This window comes from Equus asinus, chromosome 21 (genome assembly GCF_041296235.1).
Source record: "Equus asinus isolate D_3611 breed Donkey chromosome 21, EquAss-T2T_v2, whole genome shotgun sequence".
Taxonomy (NCBI): Eukaryota; Metazoa; Chordata; class Mammalia; order Perissodactyla; family Equidae; genus Equus; species Equus asinus.
Window position 1 is genome coordinate 82,026,325 of NC_091810.1, and position 19,299 is coordinate 82,045,623.

At 48.1% G+C, this 19,299-nt stretch overlaps 1 protein-coding gene across 2 annotated transcripts in view; it reads left to right on the top strand.

Moving 5' to 3' along the window:
* Positions 1–19,299, top strand: part of EPHB1 (EPH receptor B1) — a 423,113-nt gene that overhangs the window by 154,851 nt on the left and 248,963 nt on the right. The window contains exon 3 of one of the 2 annotated variants that reach the window (XM_014828754.3): positions 1,937–2,618. The exons of the other annotated variant lie outside the window; for it this stretch is intronic. Within the exon in view, the coding sequence (XP_014684240.3) occupies positions 1,937–2,618 (682 nt within the window). The remainder of the gene's footprint in view (positions 1–1,936; positions 2,619–19,299) is intronic. 2 annotated transcript variants of the gene reach the window in all.

Here is a 19,299-nt window from a genome sequence, read left to right on the forward strand (position 1 = left end):
CGGTCTGAAAATTTGAACTAAAACAACTGTCAGTGACTTGTTTTCCCTAATATATTTGCTTTCTGGTTCAGAAAAACCAAGCAAGCAGAACATAACTTTAAAAAACACATTTAAATAGAACATAACACAATCTTAAAGAAGGAATAAAAAGTGGTTCCTTGAGATCTAGAGAATCACTAAGAAATTAAGCAAAGTTCACGTGAGGTTTGACAGCGTGCGAGGATGCTGGAAGGACTCCAGGCTGGGGAGGTAACTGGCCCCTGGGAGTGCTGGGAGGGGCTGGAGCAGAGAAGGGCCATGGATGGACTGCAGCTCGGGTGGCTCTGTGGTGGGGTCTGGGCAGCAGGAGTGGCCATGAGGTCACTTTACAGACCTGGGTGTGCAGGGCCAGCTCTCCATGTGCCCATTTCTTCTCCACATCATGCCTGGTCTTCAGATGCCACGGCACCAGTTTGAAGGACAGCCTTGCTTCTGCCTTCCTGCTCCTACAGGGGGCTTAATTCTGTGCAAGAAGCAACTGTAGTGTACTTCTCATGCACACATGTCTGGCTTTTAGCTCTTTTAGTGAAGAATTCTAGTGTATAAATTTCAACTCCGCACTGTGAATAATAAGCAATTAGCACTATATTTAAGGAAATGAGTACTATTTGGTTACTTTTATCACTATTGCTGGATAGCCAAGTATCTTAATCCATTTTCTCTTTTCATTTTAGGAAGTTGAATTTCTTCTGTTCCTTTTTTACTTTTGGTAAGCAGAAGTTTAACAAACACATTGAAACCTCCTGGGAATAACCCCAGTTCTTGAGATCAGGGTCCTGAGAGCTCCCCAGTGTGGGCAGCTGCTTCCTCTCCCAGCACAAGGAAACGAGAATGAGCAGCAACTCTTCTTTGGCCCCTAGCCCAGAGTGGCTCAGTTAAGGAAGCCGTGCCTTCATGCCTGTTACTGAAATAAGTTAGTAGGTGAATTTCTTTGACCATTCAAAGCCCTTCTTTCTATCTCCTCTTCTCCCGGTCTCCTCTTAAGGCCATGTGACCATGGGCAAGTTTCATTATGTCTTTTCATCTGCAAATTGGGGATGATTGTGTCTAGTTCTCAAAGTTGTTGGGAAGATTGAGAGTCATCACTTAATCAATACATCGTTCCTCCACTCCTTCTAGTCTATAGGGCTGCTAAAAATGAGAGCTCTTTTCCAACGTGAATCACAATCGTCTCTCCCTTATTAGGAAGATTTCCTTACTCCCTAACTCTCTCCAACATTCTCTTCCATCACATCTTTGCTTGAAATTCGCACACAATGAAACTTAATTTGCTTCCTTAAGGACGTCTCTTAGCAGCCCCTCCTCTTAGCAGTTTTATAATCTAGCTCTTTCAAGGAGATTGATGTTGTGAAACAAAAGTTTATGAGAATCTGGGTTTGTTGAGAAATTCCGAAAAGCTATATATTCATATGATTTTAAAAGATATAAAAGAGTTTTACCACAGTAAAGAAATTAGGTTGAGACATGAGGATTTCCAAGGTGGGGGTCTCATGCAGTCGAGCCCTAGTCCACAGAGTGGCTGTTGAGAGTAGAAGCCGTGGAATGGAGAAAGAAAGCCCCTGCCATCTTGTGGGGCTAAAAGCTGCAAATTGTCCCCATGGATGTAATGAGCCATAGTCACAACATGAGAGTTGTGGCTTAGATGAAGGAAGGCTTTCTAGAGTGAAGTGTGTTATATTTTGGGATGGGCTGCAGAGAAATATTCCGAAGTATGCTTATAAGGAGATCTTTAAAAACAAGTTAGTGTTAGGTGTGTTCATTTCCCAAGTCAAGCAGCTGGCCTGGTGAACTCGTAAGGCCCCCTCCAGTGCCAGGCTTCTCTGCCCTGCCTCTCTTTGTCTTCTCACTCTCTATTTTGTGTCTTTGCATGTGTGTGCCTGTGGCCTGCCTGGTACAGTGGGAAGAAGTCAGTGGCTACGATGAAAACCTGAACACCATCCGCACCTACCAGGTGTGCAATGTCTTCGAGCCCAACCAGAACAACTGGCTGCTCACCACCTTCATCAACCGGCGGGGGGCCCATCGCATCTACACAGAGATGCGCTTCACTGTGAGAGACTGCAGCAGCCTCCCCAATGTCCCAGGCTCCTGCAAGGAGACTTTCAACTTGTACTATTATGAGACTGACTCAGTCATTGCCACCAAGAAGTCGGCCTTCTGGTCTGAGGCCCCCTACCTCAAAGTAGACACCATTGCTGCAGACGAGAGCTTCTCTCAGGTGGACTTCGGGGGAAGGTTAATGAAGGTCAACACAGAAGTCAGGAGCTTTGGGCCTCTTACTCGGAATGGTTTTTACCTTGCTTTCCAGGATTATGGAGCCTGTATGTCTCTCCTTTCTGTCCGTGTCTTCTTCAAAAAGTGTCCCAGCATTGTGCAAAATTTTGCGGTGTTCCCGGAGACCATGACAGGGGCAGAAAGCACATCTCTGGTGATTGCTAGGGGCACGTGCATCCCCAACGCAGAGGAAGTGGATGTGCCCATCAAACTCTACTGCAACGGGGATGGGGAGTGGATGGTGCCCATCGGGCGCTGCACCTGCAAGCCTGGCTATGAGCCCGAGAACAGCGTGGCCTGCAAGGGTAAGCCCTGGGGCCTCTTGAGGCCTCTGCTTCCTGCCTACCTGGGGCAGGGCCAGATCTGTAAGGTTTTCCTACCTCCATATCTGGGTCATACAGGAACAGAAGAGCATACAGTGGCTTATTATAAAGCTCTGGGGAACATCCATCCCCAATGCCAGGCCTGATGATTTTCAATTGTGTCCAACCAGAGTGTCCATTTTCATGGTGGGAGGAAGAGATGAGGAGAATTCCAAATGGTGGAGAATAGTTTAGTAATAACAGTTGTATTTAGTTTGGGACAGAGACATTCATATTCTCTCTGTCTCTCTCTCTTTCACACACACTCTCCTGCATCCTGTGTCTAGCCCCACACTATGAGGAATGGAGAATTTGGACTGTTCTGGACAGTTCACTCAAGGGTAATTGAGAAGTGACTGAATTTGGAGTGTATTTTAGTTCATTTCAGTCCAGCTCCCACAGCACTTGACTTGATACTGAACCTATATGGCTCATTAACTCAAAACCCTCTGCTTGGCTGTCTTTCTCCAGGAGCTCAATGCCAGGCCCTGGGGCAGGGATAGGGCCTACCTTTGGTGTGTTCTGGAAGGAAATGAAGCTGTCAGAATGGGAGTGGGACTGTATTATGTGCCATACTGCCTTTACTTTTGAGTGGTGCAAAATGATGCAAACCTTGCCATTTGAGATGTCAGGATACCACGAGCTCACATTGGCTCTTCTCAGCCCTAGAAAGCACATGTTCGATGTGTGGCAATAAATGTGCTAAACTGGCTCAAGGCCTAGTCTTCTCTGAGACTGAATAGAAGGATCCAGAGGGCCTACAGCTCTCTTGCCTAAGTGTATGGAAGCTGAACGTGGGGGATTCCAGAGTTGGGGAAGAGAAGTCTTCTGTACTTTATTCAATGTTGCTTGTGGCCTTCAAAGTTTCAGGTTCTTTCAAGAGCAAGGCTTCCCACACGAACCTCAAAAATGACCACCTTGACCCTAATTCATCACTTGGGTGGCCCCCAGTCCTTTGGGGACAACGTGTGGGGGGGGGGCTTTATTAGCTCCTTCTTCTCCATTGTGAGCTTCATGCCAGCTGTCCTCCCAATTGTCATTCCCACCCTGCCTAAGCACCAGGCCGTCGCTTGTGTCTACTTCCTCACTTGCCTTGCTCCCCAAACACCAGGCAGGGGCTTGCTAATGCCCATCAGCTCTGCTGTCCTTTGGACTCAGCTAATTGCTTGGGCCAGGGCACTCACACACAGCCTTTCTGGGGCCTGCTGAGAGCGGAGAGCTGCACCTTTGTGTCTTTATTGGATTTCTTGGTTATGGTACCCGTGATGGATGGTGTGGAAACAGAGGGGAGAGAGTGCCTGATCAAGCGATGAATCAATGCAGACAGTTTTAAAACCCGCCGGGCCAGGTCTCACAGCGCTCCTCTTTGTCCCATTGGTTGGGGGAGGGGCGGGAGGCACCCTCTTAGGCAAACGTGGATCTGAGTGGGGACCCAGGCACCAGGCTGAGTTCTTAAAGGTGCAGGTGCGGCTGCTGCCAGGCATGCTTGCAACAGCACGGGGTGATTTCTCCAGGCTTCAAAGGGTGGCTACACCACACTTGCTGGCTGGGGCCCTCTCCTTCTTCTCATTATTTCCTGAGCAAAACTGCAGGAACCAGAGCAACCATTGATTGGTTCTGATTTAATTGGGACTCTGGGAACAGTCTCATTTCTTTGGGCTAATTGGAACTTTTCTCTTTTGAGGGGCTCTGCTGTCCCAGCTGCTTGTCAGTCACCTCCTGTGGTTGTCCTGGGAGGGCTTATGGGGACAAATATGTAAATCCAAGTGGTTTCTTCCCATTCTCCCTTCCCAGTACCAAACCCTCCCAAGTTTTGTTTGACATTCCTAATCTAGAGTTGTGGTGAACCTGGCTTGACTTCACAAACTGCTTAATGCAAACTAGGTGGGTGGAGGAAACGGGGAGCCCAGGGCACCATCACTTTGCCATTTCAGAGGCACAGGCAGCCACCTTTTGGTGGCATTTCTGAGAATGGAGAGTGGCAAGTCAGGCAGCATCATGGGTCCTGCAGCCCAGCAGCCTGGCTGAGCTCAGCACAGAGAAGCCCCTTTGTCCCTGTTTCAAGAACTTTAAGCTACATCCTCCAAATTCTTTGCCCTTGGCTTTGCTGGTAACCCTGCCTTGATGGCTGAGCCAGACCTCCCTTCCCAGGGCTCACAGCGGGCTTCCTCGGGGGAGGTGAAGGACTCTTGGGCATAGATGGCGATCTTGGGAAGACTCGGCACCTTTTGGTTTGGGGTGGACAGTGCATGGGGAGGGATTTGTGACTGGTTACCATGGTGTGTCTTCAAGGGAAGGTACCCCACCCACTTTAGATGCTCATGTTGTGCTGTCAGGTGGGTACCATAGCCCTTCATAGCAGTTCTGGAGTGGCCTACCTAGTATAGCCAATCCTCATGAGGCCAGGAACATGGAGAACAGTGGATGCCAGGTCACTGTGGGTGAGAAACAGTGAGCCTCCATCAGCTGTCCTGGTAGGACTGAAGAAGGAAGGCAAGCTACTCTCTCTCAACACAGCCCTGAGTATTGATGCCTTAGAGCAGGGCTAGGTGAAGCCTGGAAAATTCTGTGATACACACAGTTATGTTTATCCAATAAATTTTCTTTTCTGAACATTTGAATTTGCATGTTTTGAATCTACAGGGTGGTGGAAAGAATATCTTCTATATTATTTTTTGGCACAACAGACTTTCACAATGGGCAGGAACCTTATTTTCCTGGCTTGCTTTGCCTCCGCTAAACTCTCGCCTGTCAAAGTCATAGGGACCAGTTGCTTAGTTGTGCAGAAACACCCGGAGACCAACTAGGCAGCCCAACCAGCGGAGAGTGGCACTGGCCTGGAGCTGTTCCTATTGTGGGTGTGTGTGTGTTGGGGTGCGGCAAGTAGAGGAAGCTGTGGGGGGAACTTGAACATTAGAATGTGCGGCAAGCGGCTCATACTTTCTAGAGGGCTCCACGGCCCAAGGACTGTTCTGGACTCATTCTTTCTGCACACACAGGTTGGACCCATCAGGCAGAATCACAGCAGCCTGCTGATCCTACCAGTGACTCTGACCCCATCCTATGTTTGTCTCTATGAAATTCCTAATTACTAGGAAAATGGCCCACCTGCCCCAACTTTAAGTTTTGTGCTCGCAGTATAGTGGATTAATGAGAAGTCATGTCTTTGTCTTTTCCCACCTCCATGCCTTCCCTGCTCAGGTTGATGGCTAAGTCAGTTCTCTGGGTGAGCCCCTGCAGTCTTAACTGTCCCTGGGCCAGGGCGGCCAAGAGTTGCCCCTTGGCAAGCTCTCTCTGTGCTGTGGAGCTGAAAATACTGCATCAGCTGACATTGGACTCGGGGGAGGATGGCTGGGTTGGGACTGACAGTTTCCAGGGGGAACCTGCATGGGCAGGCCTCTTATCTGTCTGTGAGAAGCCTGGGGGCTGCAGAATCTCATACAGATGCCCAAGGAGGGGGTCCCAGGTGCTGAGACAGCCTCTGGCAGCCAGATCCTAGCTGGAGAAGTGTATCCATGGGGCTTGGATCTGCTTCTGCCCCTGAGTGTCCCCTGAAGGCCTAGCTTTTCCTCCCAGGCACAGTGCCTGGAGCTTCTGGAAGGTGCTGCTTCATTAGCCTGCCTCTCAGCCACTGTCAGGACTCAGGAAATGACAGTGCTCTACATAACCCTCCCTGCTGTCTTCCGTTGCTCCTGCGCCTGTGGGTGCCTTGGCTCACCACTGCAGAATGTTCATGCCGACCCATGGTGCACAGCCCTTCATTGTTGGTGCTGTCACTTGCAGGGTTTGCAGGCGGATGAAGAGGGGAAGGGGATGTGTCACGTGGAAGAGGCCTAAGCTGGAGACAGCAGCTGGGTTTAGTCCTGGCTCTGCTGTGAACTTCTGGGTGCTTTTTATGTCAGTCTTTTTCCTCTGACAGTCCTGTCTTCTGTGCCTACTTCTCAAGGTGAGTGAAAATCAAGGGGGATAATGGATATGAGAGTGCCCTGAAAGCCATGCAATGCCATATGTTGCCAGGTGGCACTGCCTTTAAGCCCTCAAACGCACCATCTGACCCTGGTTACTAAGGGAACGAGGTTCTGGAATGAAGGTGGCGCGTGGTGCCCCCACCCAGAGACACTGGTCAGCTTGCATCCTAATGTTCAGTCATCATCTGCCTGCTCCATGACCATCAAGCAGTGACCAGTGAGATCACCACATAGGCATGATCCACAGTCCCTCAACAGGTCAATGGGTCAGTTAACACACGTGTGAAAGGTGTGGCTCACATGGGCTGCCTTGAGCCAGGTGTTCTAGGCAGGTGGTCTTTGCCAGCTGGAGAACTGAGTGACGAGGGAAGACTGCCCACGCCTGAGAGAAAATACTGGTCTTCTAAAGCAGCAATTCTTGGTGCTAGGGTGGGCATAGGAACCCCCAGGAAAGATTTTTATAAAACGACATCCCCAGATGCTCCCTTCTGAGATTGTGACGGGTAGGTCTGATTGGGGCCCGGGCCAAGAATGGCAAGTGGAAGCTCCAGACCAAGACCATCTATGTAGCTGTGGCGTCTAGAAGAAGGGGACCCCGGGAGAGGTCACTGAAGGTGTCCTTGGGCCTGTGGGATTTGTAGAGACGGTGGACCTGAGCACCTGAGGGGATGTAGAAGGCGTCTGGGAGAGGAGACTGCAGAAGCGGGCTGGAGGCTGGGTGGACAGAGTGCGAGGCCTGCAGGCCGAAGGGGAGGAGATGCTCGGAGCATCAGTGCTCCTTGAATAGGGGCTGGGGGCTGTGGGAAGGCTATGCAGGGCACTGAAGAGGCCGGAAGGTATGGACGTAGCGCCTCAGCTGATAGGAAGCCCGAGAATGGCTCTGGGCAGAGAGCTGAGTTCAGACTGTCTGAGGGTCACAGAAAAGAGCAACCTTCTCGCAGCTGGCCAGTACTGGCTGTTCACTCAGGACTGTCCTCAGAACAGCAGGGGTACTGCTGCTCCAGGGCACGGTCAAACCTGCAGGATTCCCTTCTGCTCAAGGACTGCCTGTCAGGGTTGGGGCTGAGGATCCATGTCCCATAACTAGAATCCATGTGGCTTTTCCAGGGGGCTCTGTGGTCGCCTAAGACCATTCCAACTCCAGATGTTGGCAGGGCCTTGACAACTCACGAAGAAGAGCAGAGCAGTTCTTGGTTCACCGGTCTCCCCGGTTGTGTTTCTCCCACTCCCCATGGATCTGTCAGACTCCTGAGTTGGGGCCTAAAACCTAATGAGCACAGCCTTGTGTGGCCCTCCAGCCATGCTCCTCAGGCCATTCTCTTCCCTGCCATCTCCCCAAGGTCTCCTCTCCTCCCACAGCTTCTCCTTCACTCTTCTCCTCTCTCCAAATGGGGATTTTTTTTTTCCTTGGTAATTTTCCACCTACATGTAAATTCCTTCATGCCTGGAGACCCAAGGGACATTTTGAAGCTTTCAACAGTTTCGGCACCTTTGTCAACGTGAGCAGCTGAGATGAGCCAATTTATAAGCCTGGGGGAGTTGCAAAGAAAAATCTGTAGTATTCGAAGGTGGAGAAAAATGTGTCTAATTCACCTCCTCTTGGAAAAAGGAGTTTCTGGGGCCTATTTTCATCTCCCTAAGGGTTGCTGGTCCAGCTCTGGGTCTCCACCTGCCTGCTCATCCTGGGTGCTGAAAGGTAGGTGGGGGCCTGAGGGAGCGTGTGTGTGTGTGTGTGTGTGTGTGTGTGTGTGTGTGTGTGTGTGTATGAGAGAGAGAGAGAGAGAGAGAGAGAGAGAGAGAGAGAGAGAGAGAGAGAGAGAGGGAGGGAGGGAGGGAGGGAGGGAGGGAGAGATGGAGGGAGGGAGGGAGGGAAGCTGCTGTGCTGGCAGCTGCATTCACGGTCTTGAGGAACCCTGTCTGCTCTCCCTGGCCCATCAGCAGTTGGCGGGTGAGTGAGACGAAGGCCAAGCCCAGCCTCCTCTCAAGCCCCAGGGAGACCAGCTCACCTCAGGGCCGGGGGAGGCCAAGGTCATTAACACCGCAGTCCTGTAAGATGAGCTTCATAATAGGATTTCCCAACAGACTACTTCATTTAGAAATCTCTCGGGCCTCCTCTGTTCCCATGGTGGCCCTGCCTGGTGCCCTCCAGGGAGGACTCCGATGTAATTGGCTGGATGTAATGGGCTGTGACACCGGCATGAACAACAGGAAACAGAGCTGGAAGGATGCCCTTCTGCCACACTGGCTCCAGCATATCGGGCACAGCTGCCTGGTCCCTGATCTGGAGGTGATAGACGATGGCAAGGGGACAGAGGGGAGGCGAAGCTCTGGGTTCCAGATCCCCCTGTGCTCTGCACTGCCCCTTCTGCCTTTGAAAGACAGTTTGAACCTGAAAGACCAGATTCTGCTGGTGTTGACATGATGATCATGATTCTCCCAGGTCAGTGCTAGAGTCACTGAGAATGATTTGGAATGTTCTGTGCATGAGAGCTGCCCTGGCTGGAAGTCCATGACTTAATAAGTATGTATTATCAAAGATGGTGATGAAGACACCACATGGTTACTACTGAGGTGGTGTGGGTAGTGGAAACCTTGCTGGGCCAGGAGTCCAGCTGGGGTCCCAGTGCCACCACTGACTGCACCATCATCTGCCCTTGAAGAACTGTAGTGTCTGAAGCTGCCCAAGCTGGGGTGGGAGAGTGTGGGATGCTGAGAGGCTAACTATTCTGACCACCTCATTCATCCACAGAGAGGGGGCCAGGGAGCATTTCTGGGCACCAGTCCAGAGAGCCCTTGCTAGTTAATCTCAGAGCCGGGATTAGAACCCAAGGCTGGGGAGGCCACCATCTGCGTCTGCTTCTGAGACTGGGTTTCGTTGACATTAACCGTCCTTAGCAGCACAGCATGCGTTTTCAGGAATATCAAAGTCTTCTCAGCTGTTCTCTCTGAATACTCTGTTGCGTCTATGTTGTGCCTTGTTTTTCCCGGGGTCCAGGCGCTCCTGGAGTCATGCTCTGTGGTTATGCATTTCCTCACTATATGGCACAGAGCTCCATGATGATTATCACCATCTTCTTTTTAACTCTGGGAGTGGCACCATCTCTCCAGAGAGCTCTGACATGTTGACCTGCCTGTGAGCCATCCAGAGGGCACACATCGTCTCGGGGGATGCCCACCAGCTCCTAGGAAGGATGAGGTCTAAGGCTTTGCGCTGACAGAAGACAGAGGGGAGGGAGTGGGGCTGTGGGCTGGAGGCCTGGTTGTGGCTGTATAATCCACATCCAGGCCAGTCTGGGCCCCAGGGCTCCATGCCTGCTCAGGCAGGGCTGTGGTCAGACTCACCCCCTTTGCTTTCTGTCCCCTTGGCTCTCTGCAGCTGGAGAGTCCCTTTCTGTGAAATTTGAGCACAAACATCTGCAGAAACTTCTTTGCTTGGAGGGGCCATCACCACTTTTGAGTTTGAAGCATGGAGATGAAAAATCATACTGAATCCCAGCCTCCCCAGAGTGGGGTCCTTCAGTTCTGAGGTCCAGGGAGCTCTGATTATCTGAGTTCTGTTTCCACTGCTTTTGGCCAATGACAACTGTGTAAATAGTGCCTTAATACTCCCGGGCCTCAGTTCTCCCTCAAGGCAGTGGGGTGAAGAAAACCTAGAAGAGTCAGCCCAGGGCTTTTGCAAATGTGGAAGGAATGTATCCCAAACAAGCCTTATTTTGCCAACAGGGCTTTGACAGGAACATTGAGAGAGGGGCAGTCTTGGCCTTTCCCTAGAGGAGGGGTCTCTGCTTGTAGATGTCCTGTCCACACCCTTCTTGCTGGCTGAGCTAAGGGCTTGAGTACCAGTTACTTGATAAGGCAGCTGAGTCCTCACTTCTATTTAAGGGCCAGTTAATGAGGCAGGGCAGGCAAATCCTAGGAGGTGTGGTTTAGTACAGAGGAGCTAGGTCTGCTGTAGTGCCAGGAGCTCTCCCATATGACAGAGAGCATCCCCCCTTCCTGTGTGCCCACCCAGCCTGCTGCAGGATGAGTCTGTACAGCTGCAGGTGTGCCAGACTCATCCTCCCTTGTATGTGTGTGTGTGTGCATGTGTGTGTCTGTGTGCATGGCCAGGGAAGTCAGGAGGAAATCAGCTTGGCCTCAGCAGGACCCTGGAGAGCTTGGTGAGGGGGGAGGCATTGTGGGGAGCCTCAGGAGGCCTCTTGGAATCACAGGACAGAAATTCAGGGCCAGGAAGGACAAGCCCAGCCCTAATAAGGATTTTCATTGAGGGTAGGACCCAATTCATGAGAAGGGCTGGAGAAGGAAGAAGGCCTTTTGGTTTCTGGCTTGTCCCTGGCCTCTGTCTGGAATAACCCATTAACCATAAGGACACACATTCCTAGTGGGGGCTAGGGTTACTTGGTCTTCAGGTGTGACCCGTGGGGGCCTGCTCTGGTCATCTCCTTACAGGCCTCAGCAGTTCTGGACTCCCATTCCTCAGTCAAGTTGGATTCTAGTCTTGAGTTCATGTGGATGGAGTGGTCCCTCCGCTCATCTTTTCTTCAGGTACTTATTGGGCATCTACTAATGCCAGGCTGTTTGTAGTTATATGCTCAGATTGAGCAATTTTACTTCCTAGAATTTGCTGCATTCTTAGCTGTTAGAAAGTGCTTGCAATGTCCAGAGGACAGTGGGGCCACAAGTGGCTCTATTGCCCTGAAGAACCCAGTGGAGCATGGCCTCTCCAACCTAGATAAAGCCTCTAAGGACAGTGAGTCCAGCTCACCAGATGACACTTAGTTTTCTTTCCCACAGTGGCCCCCAGCCTTTTAGCCACCCCCAGGGATGGGACCCTGAGACTTCCCGAGGCAGCCTGGTGCATTTCTAAGCCCTTCTTCCTGGCATTGAAATGACCCAGGGGCCCACTGCTGCAGTCCCTGGCCTGGCACTTTTATGCAAATCTCCTGTCTTCCAATTTACCTTTTTTTGTTATTATCTTAAAAATGTTTTGAACAGGAAATACACATGAAAAGTAAACTTCCCTCTGACTCTTCTCCTCACCAGGGTCCCTCCCTGCCCCTGTTATGGTTTTGATATTCTTTTGCTGAGAAGGTTCATGCATTTGCATACTCAGAAGATAGACATATCCTTTTCCCACCTGCATAGGGGCACACCTTAGTCCCCCTGCTTTCTCCCTTTACAGTGAACCTTAACAGTAGTTTGGTTATATGGCCTGGAAATCTGCCTCATTCTTTCCAATGATGGTGTAGTACTCTATCAGATGGATGTCCCTCTATTTAATTGGTCCTTCATTTATAGCCATTTAGATTGCTTCCTGTTTTTTGTTATTTCTAAACAATGTTTCATCAAACATGCTTGTGCATTCATCTTTGCACTTAGGTGTGAGCATATCTGTGAGACAAATTCATTAATTAATTTATTCAATGAACATTTATTGGGGAATTTCTATGTGCCAAGCACTTTTCTAAGAGCTCAGGATGCAACAAATTCTTAGAAGTGAAATTGCTGAATCAGAATAATATAAATTTTTAATTTTGATACATAGTCCTGAATAGTCCTCCATAAAAGGGCATTTTCTACCAATTTTGGCTCCCACCGATGTGTGAGAGTTCCTATTCCCCATAACTTTGCCAAGTTAATAAAATAGCGATCGCTTTTATCTTTGCCAGTCTGAGAGATGAAAACCCACATCCCTCTGTGGCCTCTGTTTGCATTTGTCTTGCTCTGAGGGGCCTTGCACGTGGAGAGGTTCCCTGAGTCGCCCTGGTCAGGAGTCGAGACACAAGGTTTCCTGTATAACACATCGTTGAATCAGGCGAGTCTGCATGTTGCAGACAGTGAGGGGTTTGCTCACTCCTCGACACGGTCTACCCTTCACTTTCCTCTGTTCATCCCCTCCTGCCCTGCATCCTACCCTTTATCTGTTCTTTTCTCATCTCTAGCATCAGGACATTTTGGCACATGCCGCACACCTATTTCAGCGTTTTCTAGACTGTGGCAGGTGAAAGGTCCTAAAAGATGGGATAGGACAAGAGCAGGTAGTGGTGCTGAAGAGCCATGCCACTCTCCTGGTCCAGTCTCAGGAAAGCTGGCCCAGCCTGGTTTGGTGGGAAACACACCTCACTTTCCCATCCTTTCTTCACTGTCCCAGGCCTGTTGTGGGCTCTCTGCTGACCCTATTGCAGCCCTGCTTTGCCCACCCCCCAACCGTGCTTCTCTCAGCTCTCACCCTTTGGCCCAGTCCCTCCACCCTACATCCCTTCCTTTAACTCTCCCAACTTACCTCTGGGGCTTCCGGTCTCAGCTCTCCCTGGTGACTCCGCCTCAGCTGTCCCTTCTCCAAGTCACCAGCCCTCAGCCCTCACCTCCTCTTCATTTCTTCTGCACCAACCCACCCCCACCAGTCCTGCCACCCCTTCCCCGGCAGCCCTGAATCAGTCGCAGCCCCATTCCTGACCAGGTGGCTACCCCCGAGGCCGGAGCACATACCCCGGCTCTGCTTCTGCCAGGGAGCCTTGTCTCAGCCTGGGGCTGCTACTCGCTGCCTCCGTGGGCATCTCTTTTTGGTTTTTGCCTTCCAACCTGTGACAGCTCTTTCTCACTAGGGCCACACACTTCCTACCTCTCTTACTTGCCTCAGTCCCCCCTCTCTTCCTTTCTCCTCCCCTCCTATTCTCTTCCCTCCTCACCTCTCCCTGCCCCTTCCCTCCTTCCTCTCTACTTTTCTTTTAAAGTAAATATATTCAAGTTCAAAAGTAAGTCAACTTAAAGAAAAATAATAAATTAAATAATAAATTAAAAACCTAGTGTGTAGATGTGGCTAAAGCAATGAAGATGTCACCGTGCTCCCTGGTGAGAGGGAAATGAAGGCACCATCCCAGCATCCACCACCTCCATCATCAGCCCGCCCCTCACTCTCACTCTTCTCCTCCCTGAACTCCTGTGGGCAGGGCCAAGCCTGATGCTTCTCCGCATCTCGCATGCCTACTCTTTGCCATCTGGTAAATGAGAATAAAACAAAAACCGTTGAAAACAAAATTTGTGGAAGCAGGATGTGAGCTGAGGAGGAAGAAAGGCTTTGCATTAGGACGTGTAAGAAAACATCTCAGCAGCATTGAGTCGAGTAAGCTCCGAAGAAAGCAGTCAGGAACTGGGCGTGAGTCTGCTGACAAGGGGTGTACTTGCAGAGGTGACAATGGCAGGACCAGATGGAGGAAGTAACCAGGGATGGCAGAGGCCTCGTCTGTCTGTTGTCCAATATAGTGACACATTGTGCACACACACACACAGAACAAAATCAACAGAATGGCCGCAAGCCCATACGTCATGAAACCCTTTCACAAAAAGTTGGTGATAATGTCTCAGTTTGACAGAGGACATAAGGTCAGTGCAACGTGTGTATTTCAAGTGAAAAATGACAATCTGCTCTTTGCACAAGATGGATAGAGATTCTCATTGAAATTGTATGGAATATGCAAGAACTCTGCCAAATCACGAACTTGGCAAAAATTTGCCTGTTCTGGGAATTAGGCGATTTGAGGGTTTCTGTTTGGTTTCTGGGTCTGTCACACACATGCCTGCACTTATCTGAATGTGGAGGCCTGGAGATTTGGGCTCTACTCTTCTCACTGGTTCTGTTTGTCTTCCCCTCTGCATCTTTAGCCAAATTTGTCTCCCCTGTTTTCTCTTCTTTTCCTCTATTTAGTCTATTCTCTTGTCTGTCTTCTCTCTGGACTTAATTTGAAAAGACAGAAAAGAGGAAAGACATTCCATTGATAGAATTTTAATGAATGGGTGGCTATTTTCATTCATTGCTTTTATTTTTTGCTTAGGAAACTATTTAGATGCAAATTGCAATAAAAAATGAATTTTCATATAGTAAAATACAGGAAATCAATGTTTATCATTGAAATCAATTGCAAATATGACGAGTGATTTTTGTCATCAAAATTATTAACATATAATCACATATGTGATAATAAGGTAAATCATTAAAAAGAACAATTGCTTTTTTTTAAAAAAAATGTCTTTGTAGAATGCCCTGCTTCTCCGAACTCATTTCTTTATTTTTTTGGAGCATATTTTGCTTCTTTCAGCTTCTTCAACCCCATTCTTGATTATTCTTGGCTTATGAGAATTCTTTCAAGCTCCTTTTTTTTACCCCCAAAATCTATTAAATCTTTCCATGCAGCTACTAGTTAAAAACCGGTAACCAAAGCTGTTCATTGTTGAATTTATCATACCCAACTAGGGTGGCTGGTTCAACCTTTCTGGTTGACAATGCCCCTTCCCTTTGTGACAATCTCTGCCCACTTCCCTAAGAATTTCCTCTAATCAAAACTTAATTATTTAGGAGAGTGTTTCATCTTTTGAGATTGGCCTTTCCACTCTCCTTTTCTCTGACCCCCATTGAGGTACACTTACTGCCCCGCCTTGCCCACCTGTAGAGCCTAAATATGAATAAACAGGGCCAAAGTGGGCAGCAGATCCCCTCCCCTCCTAGGACTTTCTGCAGCCCTGGGGGCAATGGATTTGCTACCCAGAGATCTGATAGCATCAGTACACAAGCCAGTTGGACATCTGTATACCCACTTCTTCCTGACCCAGGAAGAGAAGGCAGAGGTGGCTGGCCCTGGACATCCCGTGGGTTGACAGCTTCCATCCCCTCCCCACCCTGGCTTCTCCTGGCGGCCAGACCTCTTCAGGCTTTTCCCTCACAGTCTCTTTCCTGCCTGTGGCTGCGTGCTGTCCCTTCCTTCTGGGCCACAAAGGCTCTGTAGACAGACATTGTGTGCTGTTTGCCAACACGGGGGCCCGGGTACACAGAGGGGGCGAGGGAGAAGCCATCTGCTCTCTCCTTTCACACAGACCTTTGCTTTCTCCCTTTCACTCTCCCCCTCGCTCTCTGTCTTTGAACGTGCATACAAAAATAAAAAAAGCAGTTGCTAATTAGAGCAGGAGAATGAGAGTGAGCCTGGCAGAGGGATACAGCGAGGCCGGCTCCCCTGCAAATCAGCTGCTGTTAGGAGCCGGTGAGGGAAGGACAAGGGGGGCCCTGGAGGGGCTTGAGAGGGATATTTTGACAAAATAAGCAACAAAGATTCTTCAGAATGGCAAAGAGGGGCTTTGTCTTAACCTCCCATCATAAAAGCAGAGGAAACAAGAAATGACGGAGTTTCTTGTAAGCTCCCACCGCTGTGTCCGCCTCCCCCAGCTCTTATCTTTTTCACTCTCTCAATAGCCTGGTAAACAATGGTCTCTATCTGGGGAACGTTTAAGTGTATCCCTTTATTGGTAATTTTTGTTCTGGTTAATAGAGAATGGGAAGTCACTGGGTTGCCTTCCCAGGCAGGGCTGCCTGAGAGGGGAGCTTCCCCCGACAGGAACAGCTGAGTCATCAGGAAACCTGAGCATGGAAAATATCCCCCGAATAATCAGGACTTTCTGTGAGGGCTTTTTTTTTTTTTTTTACTCCATCCTATTTTTGGTTTACCAGTCGGTTTCTTTTCCCAACCCGGTGTCATTAAGTTTGCAGGAGCAGCCTTGATGCGTGCTGATGAAGTGCTAGCTGCCTGGTGTGTGGCTGGGGGAACAGCAGCAGTGTTAGGACAGGACCCTGCTCCGACGCTGAGCTCTTTGAGCTCGCTTCATGCTCAGAGAAGGCTCCAGATACAAAGCAGCCAGGGCAGGGGTCACTTACTGGGCATTTCTGCCATGGCTTAGAATGTAGCTGTCCCTTGCTTCATTCGGCCAGGCTCACTCTGAAGTCCTGCAGGCTCCCAGGAGAATGGATTTTGGAGAGCTGTCAGTCATGGGGAGGGTTCCCTGGTGACTTGGCCTCTCCAGGATGCAGTTTCTCCAGGCATCAGGCGAACCGACTGATGGCGCTTGTAGAGATTTGCATGTACGTGCCCTGTGCATTGAAAAAATGAGGCAAATTTCTGATTTCTTGTGAATGTAAACAAATGAAAATGAGAACAGTGGAAGCCTCATCATGATACACAGTGGTACTAACTAGTCAGGGAGGAAGAAAGGAAAAGGAAATAGAACCTGGAAAGAAAGGATTATAATTAGTTCATTCTCTTCCATTGGTGGCTGTTGAAGGTGATGGCTACATGTGAAAAGAGAGATTGACCCACTGGAGTCTATTGGGAAAATCCCCTGATTCTGGGATGGGTTCTCAAAATGAGCTTTTCAGGAGTCCATACTCAGTGGCCCTGTCTCTAGGACTCAGGTGTGCTTCCCTAGATGTTCGGTGCAGCCCGTCTTAGCCCTGCCCAAGGACTCCTCTAGAAAACAAGGGCAGGAGTCCATGTACCATGCAACTAGCCGGGGCAACAGAGTTGTTGAGGAAACAGCCATAGATGTGTAGTTGTTAAGAGCTGGTGGCAGGGAGCTCTTGGGTTGTTCTGTCCTGGCTCCGTGTTTATTGGCAGAGCGAGCTCTCTGAGCCCAGTATTGCTCTGCATTAAATGGTTCTGTAACACGGGCCTCAGGCTTGCTGTGAAGACTCCAAGAATGTGCCTGTGTAGAGCTCAACAAAGACCTTGGCGCATTGCAAGGGTTCAAAAATGAATGTTGACGCTATCAACATTTTTATTGTTAAATAAGCTAGAGGATAATTTTCTCTCTATATATGGTGCTGGTTCTCTTGGGACATATGGGAATTATAGAAAGAATGTGGTAAATTTGCAGGGATCAAGTAAATATTAAGAATGCTTAGATAACATGATCTGGGTCATTGGAACATAAAATATTTTAGAGTCTCTGAAAATAGTGTAAGCCACCCATCTAAGTCATAAATGGATATGTTTGTTCAGTTTGTTGTTGCAAGATTAAATTTTTTAAAATTCTTTTTTCATTTTTTTGTGACTTTAAATTTCATTTTAAAAAATATACAGAAAATTTGACTTATATTGGTAGACAGTTTTGTGATTTTTTTTTTTCTTTTGGTGAGAAAGAATGGTCCTGAGCGAAATCTGTGCCAATCTTCCTCTATTTTGTATGTGGGATGCCACCACAGCATGGCTTGATGAGCAGTGTGTAGATCTGCACCTGGGCTTTGAACCTGCAAACCCTGGGCTGCCAAAGCAGAGCGTGTGAACTTACCCTCTATGCCACTGGGCTGGCCTCCTTATGAATTTTAGCATATGTATAGATTTGTATAACCACCATAAAAATCAGGGTGCAGAAGAGCTGCCTTATGTTATCCCGCTATAGTCACTGCCTCTTCCCACCCCAACCCCGGCAATCAGTGATCTGTTCTCCATCACCATTGCATTGTCTTCTGAAACGGAATGGTAACAATATGTCAATTTTTTGAGACTGGCTTCTCTTGCTCAAGGTAATGCCTGTGAGATTCTTCTAAGTTGTTGTTTGTATCAACAGTTTGCTCCTTTTATTGCTGAGCAGTATTCCATTGTATGGATCTACCATAGTTTATGTATTCACCTCTGGAAGAACATATGGATTGTTTCCAATTTTTAGTGCTTATAAATAGTTGCTATAAATGTTCATCTCTAGTTTTTTGTGTAGACGTACATTTTCTTTTCTCTAGAGCCAATGCCCAGGAGAGGGATTGCTGGGTCATATGGAAATTGTATGTTTAACTGCCTGAGTGATTTTTAGAGTGGCTGTACCATTTTGCTTTAGCATCAGCAATTGCTCTGTATCCTGTCACCGCTTGGTATCGTCAGTATTTTTTGTTTTAGCCATTCTAATTGGTGTGTCGTAGTATGTCATGGTGGTTTTAATTTGCATTTCTGTAGTGATTAATGATGTTGAATATCTTTCATGTGCTTAGTTGCCATCTGTTTATACTCTTTAGTGAAGTGTCTATTCAACATTTTTGCCCAAGTTTTAATTAGATTGTTTATTTTCTTACTATTGAGTTTTGAGAATTTTTAATATATTTCAGATAAAAATCTTTTTGTTGACTGTGTGATTTGCAAATATTTTCTCCCAGTCTTTAACTTGTCTCTTCTTTCTTTTAACAATGTCTTTTACAAAGCAAACATTTTTAATTTTGATGAAACCCTTTATCTGTTAAAAAATTTTTTTATTAAATTCTTTTAGAGCAATTTTAGGTTCACAGCAAAATTAAGAGGAAGGTACAGAGGTTTCCCATATACTCCCTGCCCACACACATGCATAGACTCCTCCATTATCAAAATCCTCCTCCAGAGTGGTACATTTGGTACAATCGATGAACCCATATTGACACATCATAGAATTCACTTGTACATTCTGTGGGTGTGGACAAATGTATAATGACATGTATTCATCGTTATAGTATCATATAGAGTATTTTCACTGCTTAAAAATCCCCTATGCTCTGCCTACTCATCCCTCCTCACCCCTCCAACCCCTGGCAACCACTGATATTTTTACTGTCTCCATAATTTTCATATGGTTGCAATTGTGCAGTATGTAGCCTGTCAGATTGGCTTCTTTCACTTAGTAATATGCATGTAAGGTTTCCCCATATCTTTTCATGGCTTGACAGCTCGTTTCTTTTTAGAGCTGAATAATACTCCATTGTCTGGAGAATTTATCCTTTTTTTTTTTTTTTCCAATTTATCCAATCGTTTTTTCAATTGATCCAGGTTATGGATCATACTTTTGGCATCATGTCCAGTAATTCTTTGCCCAGCCCT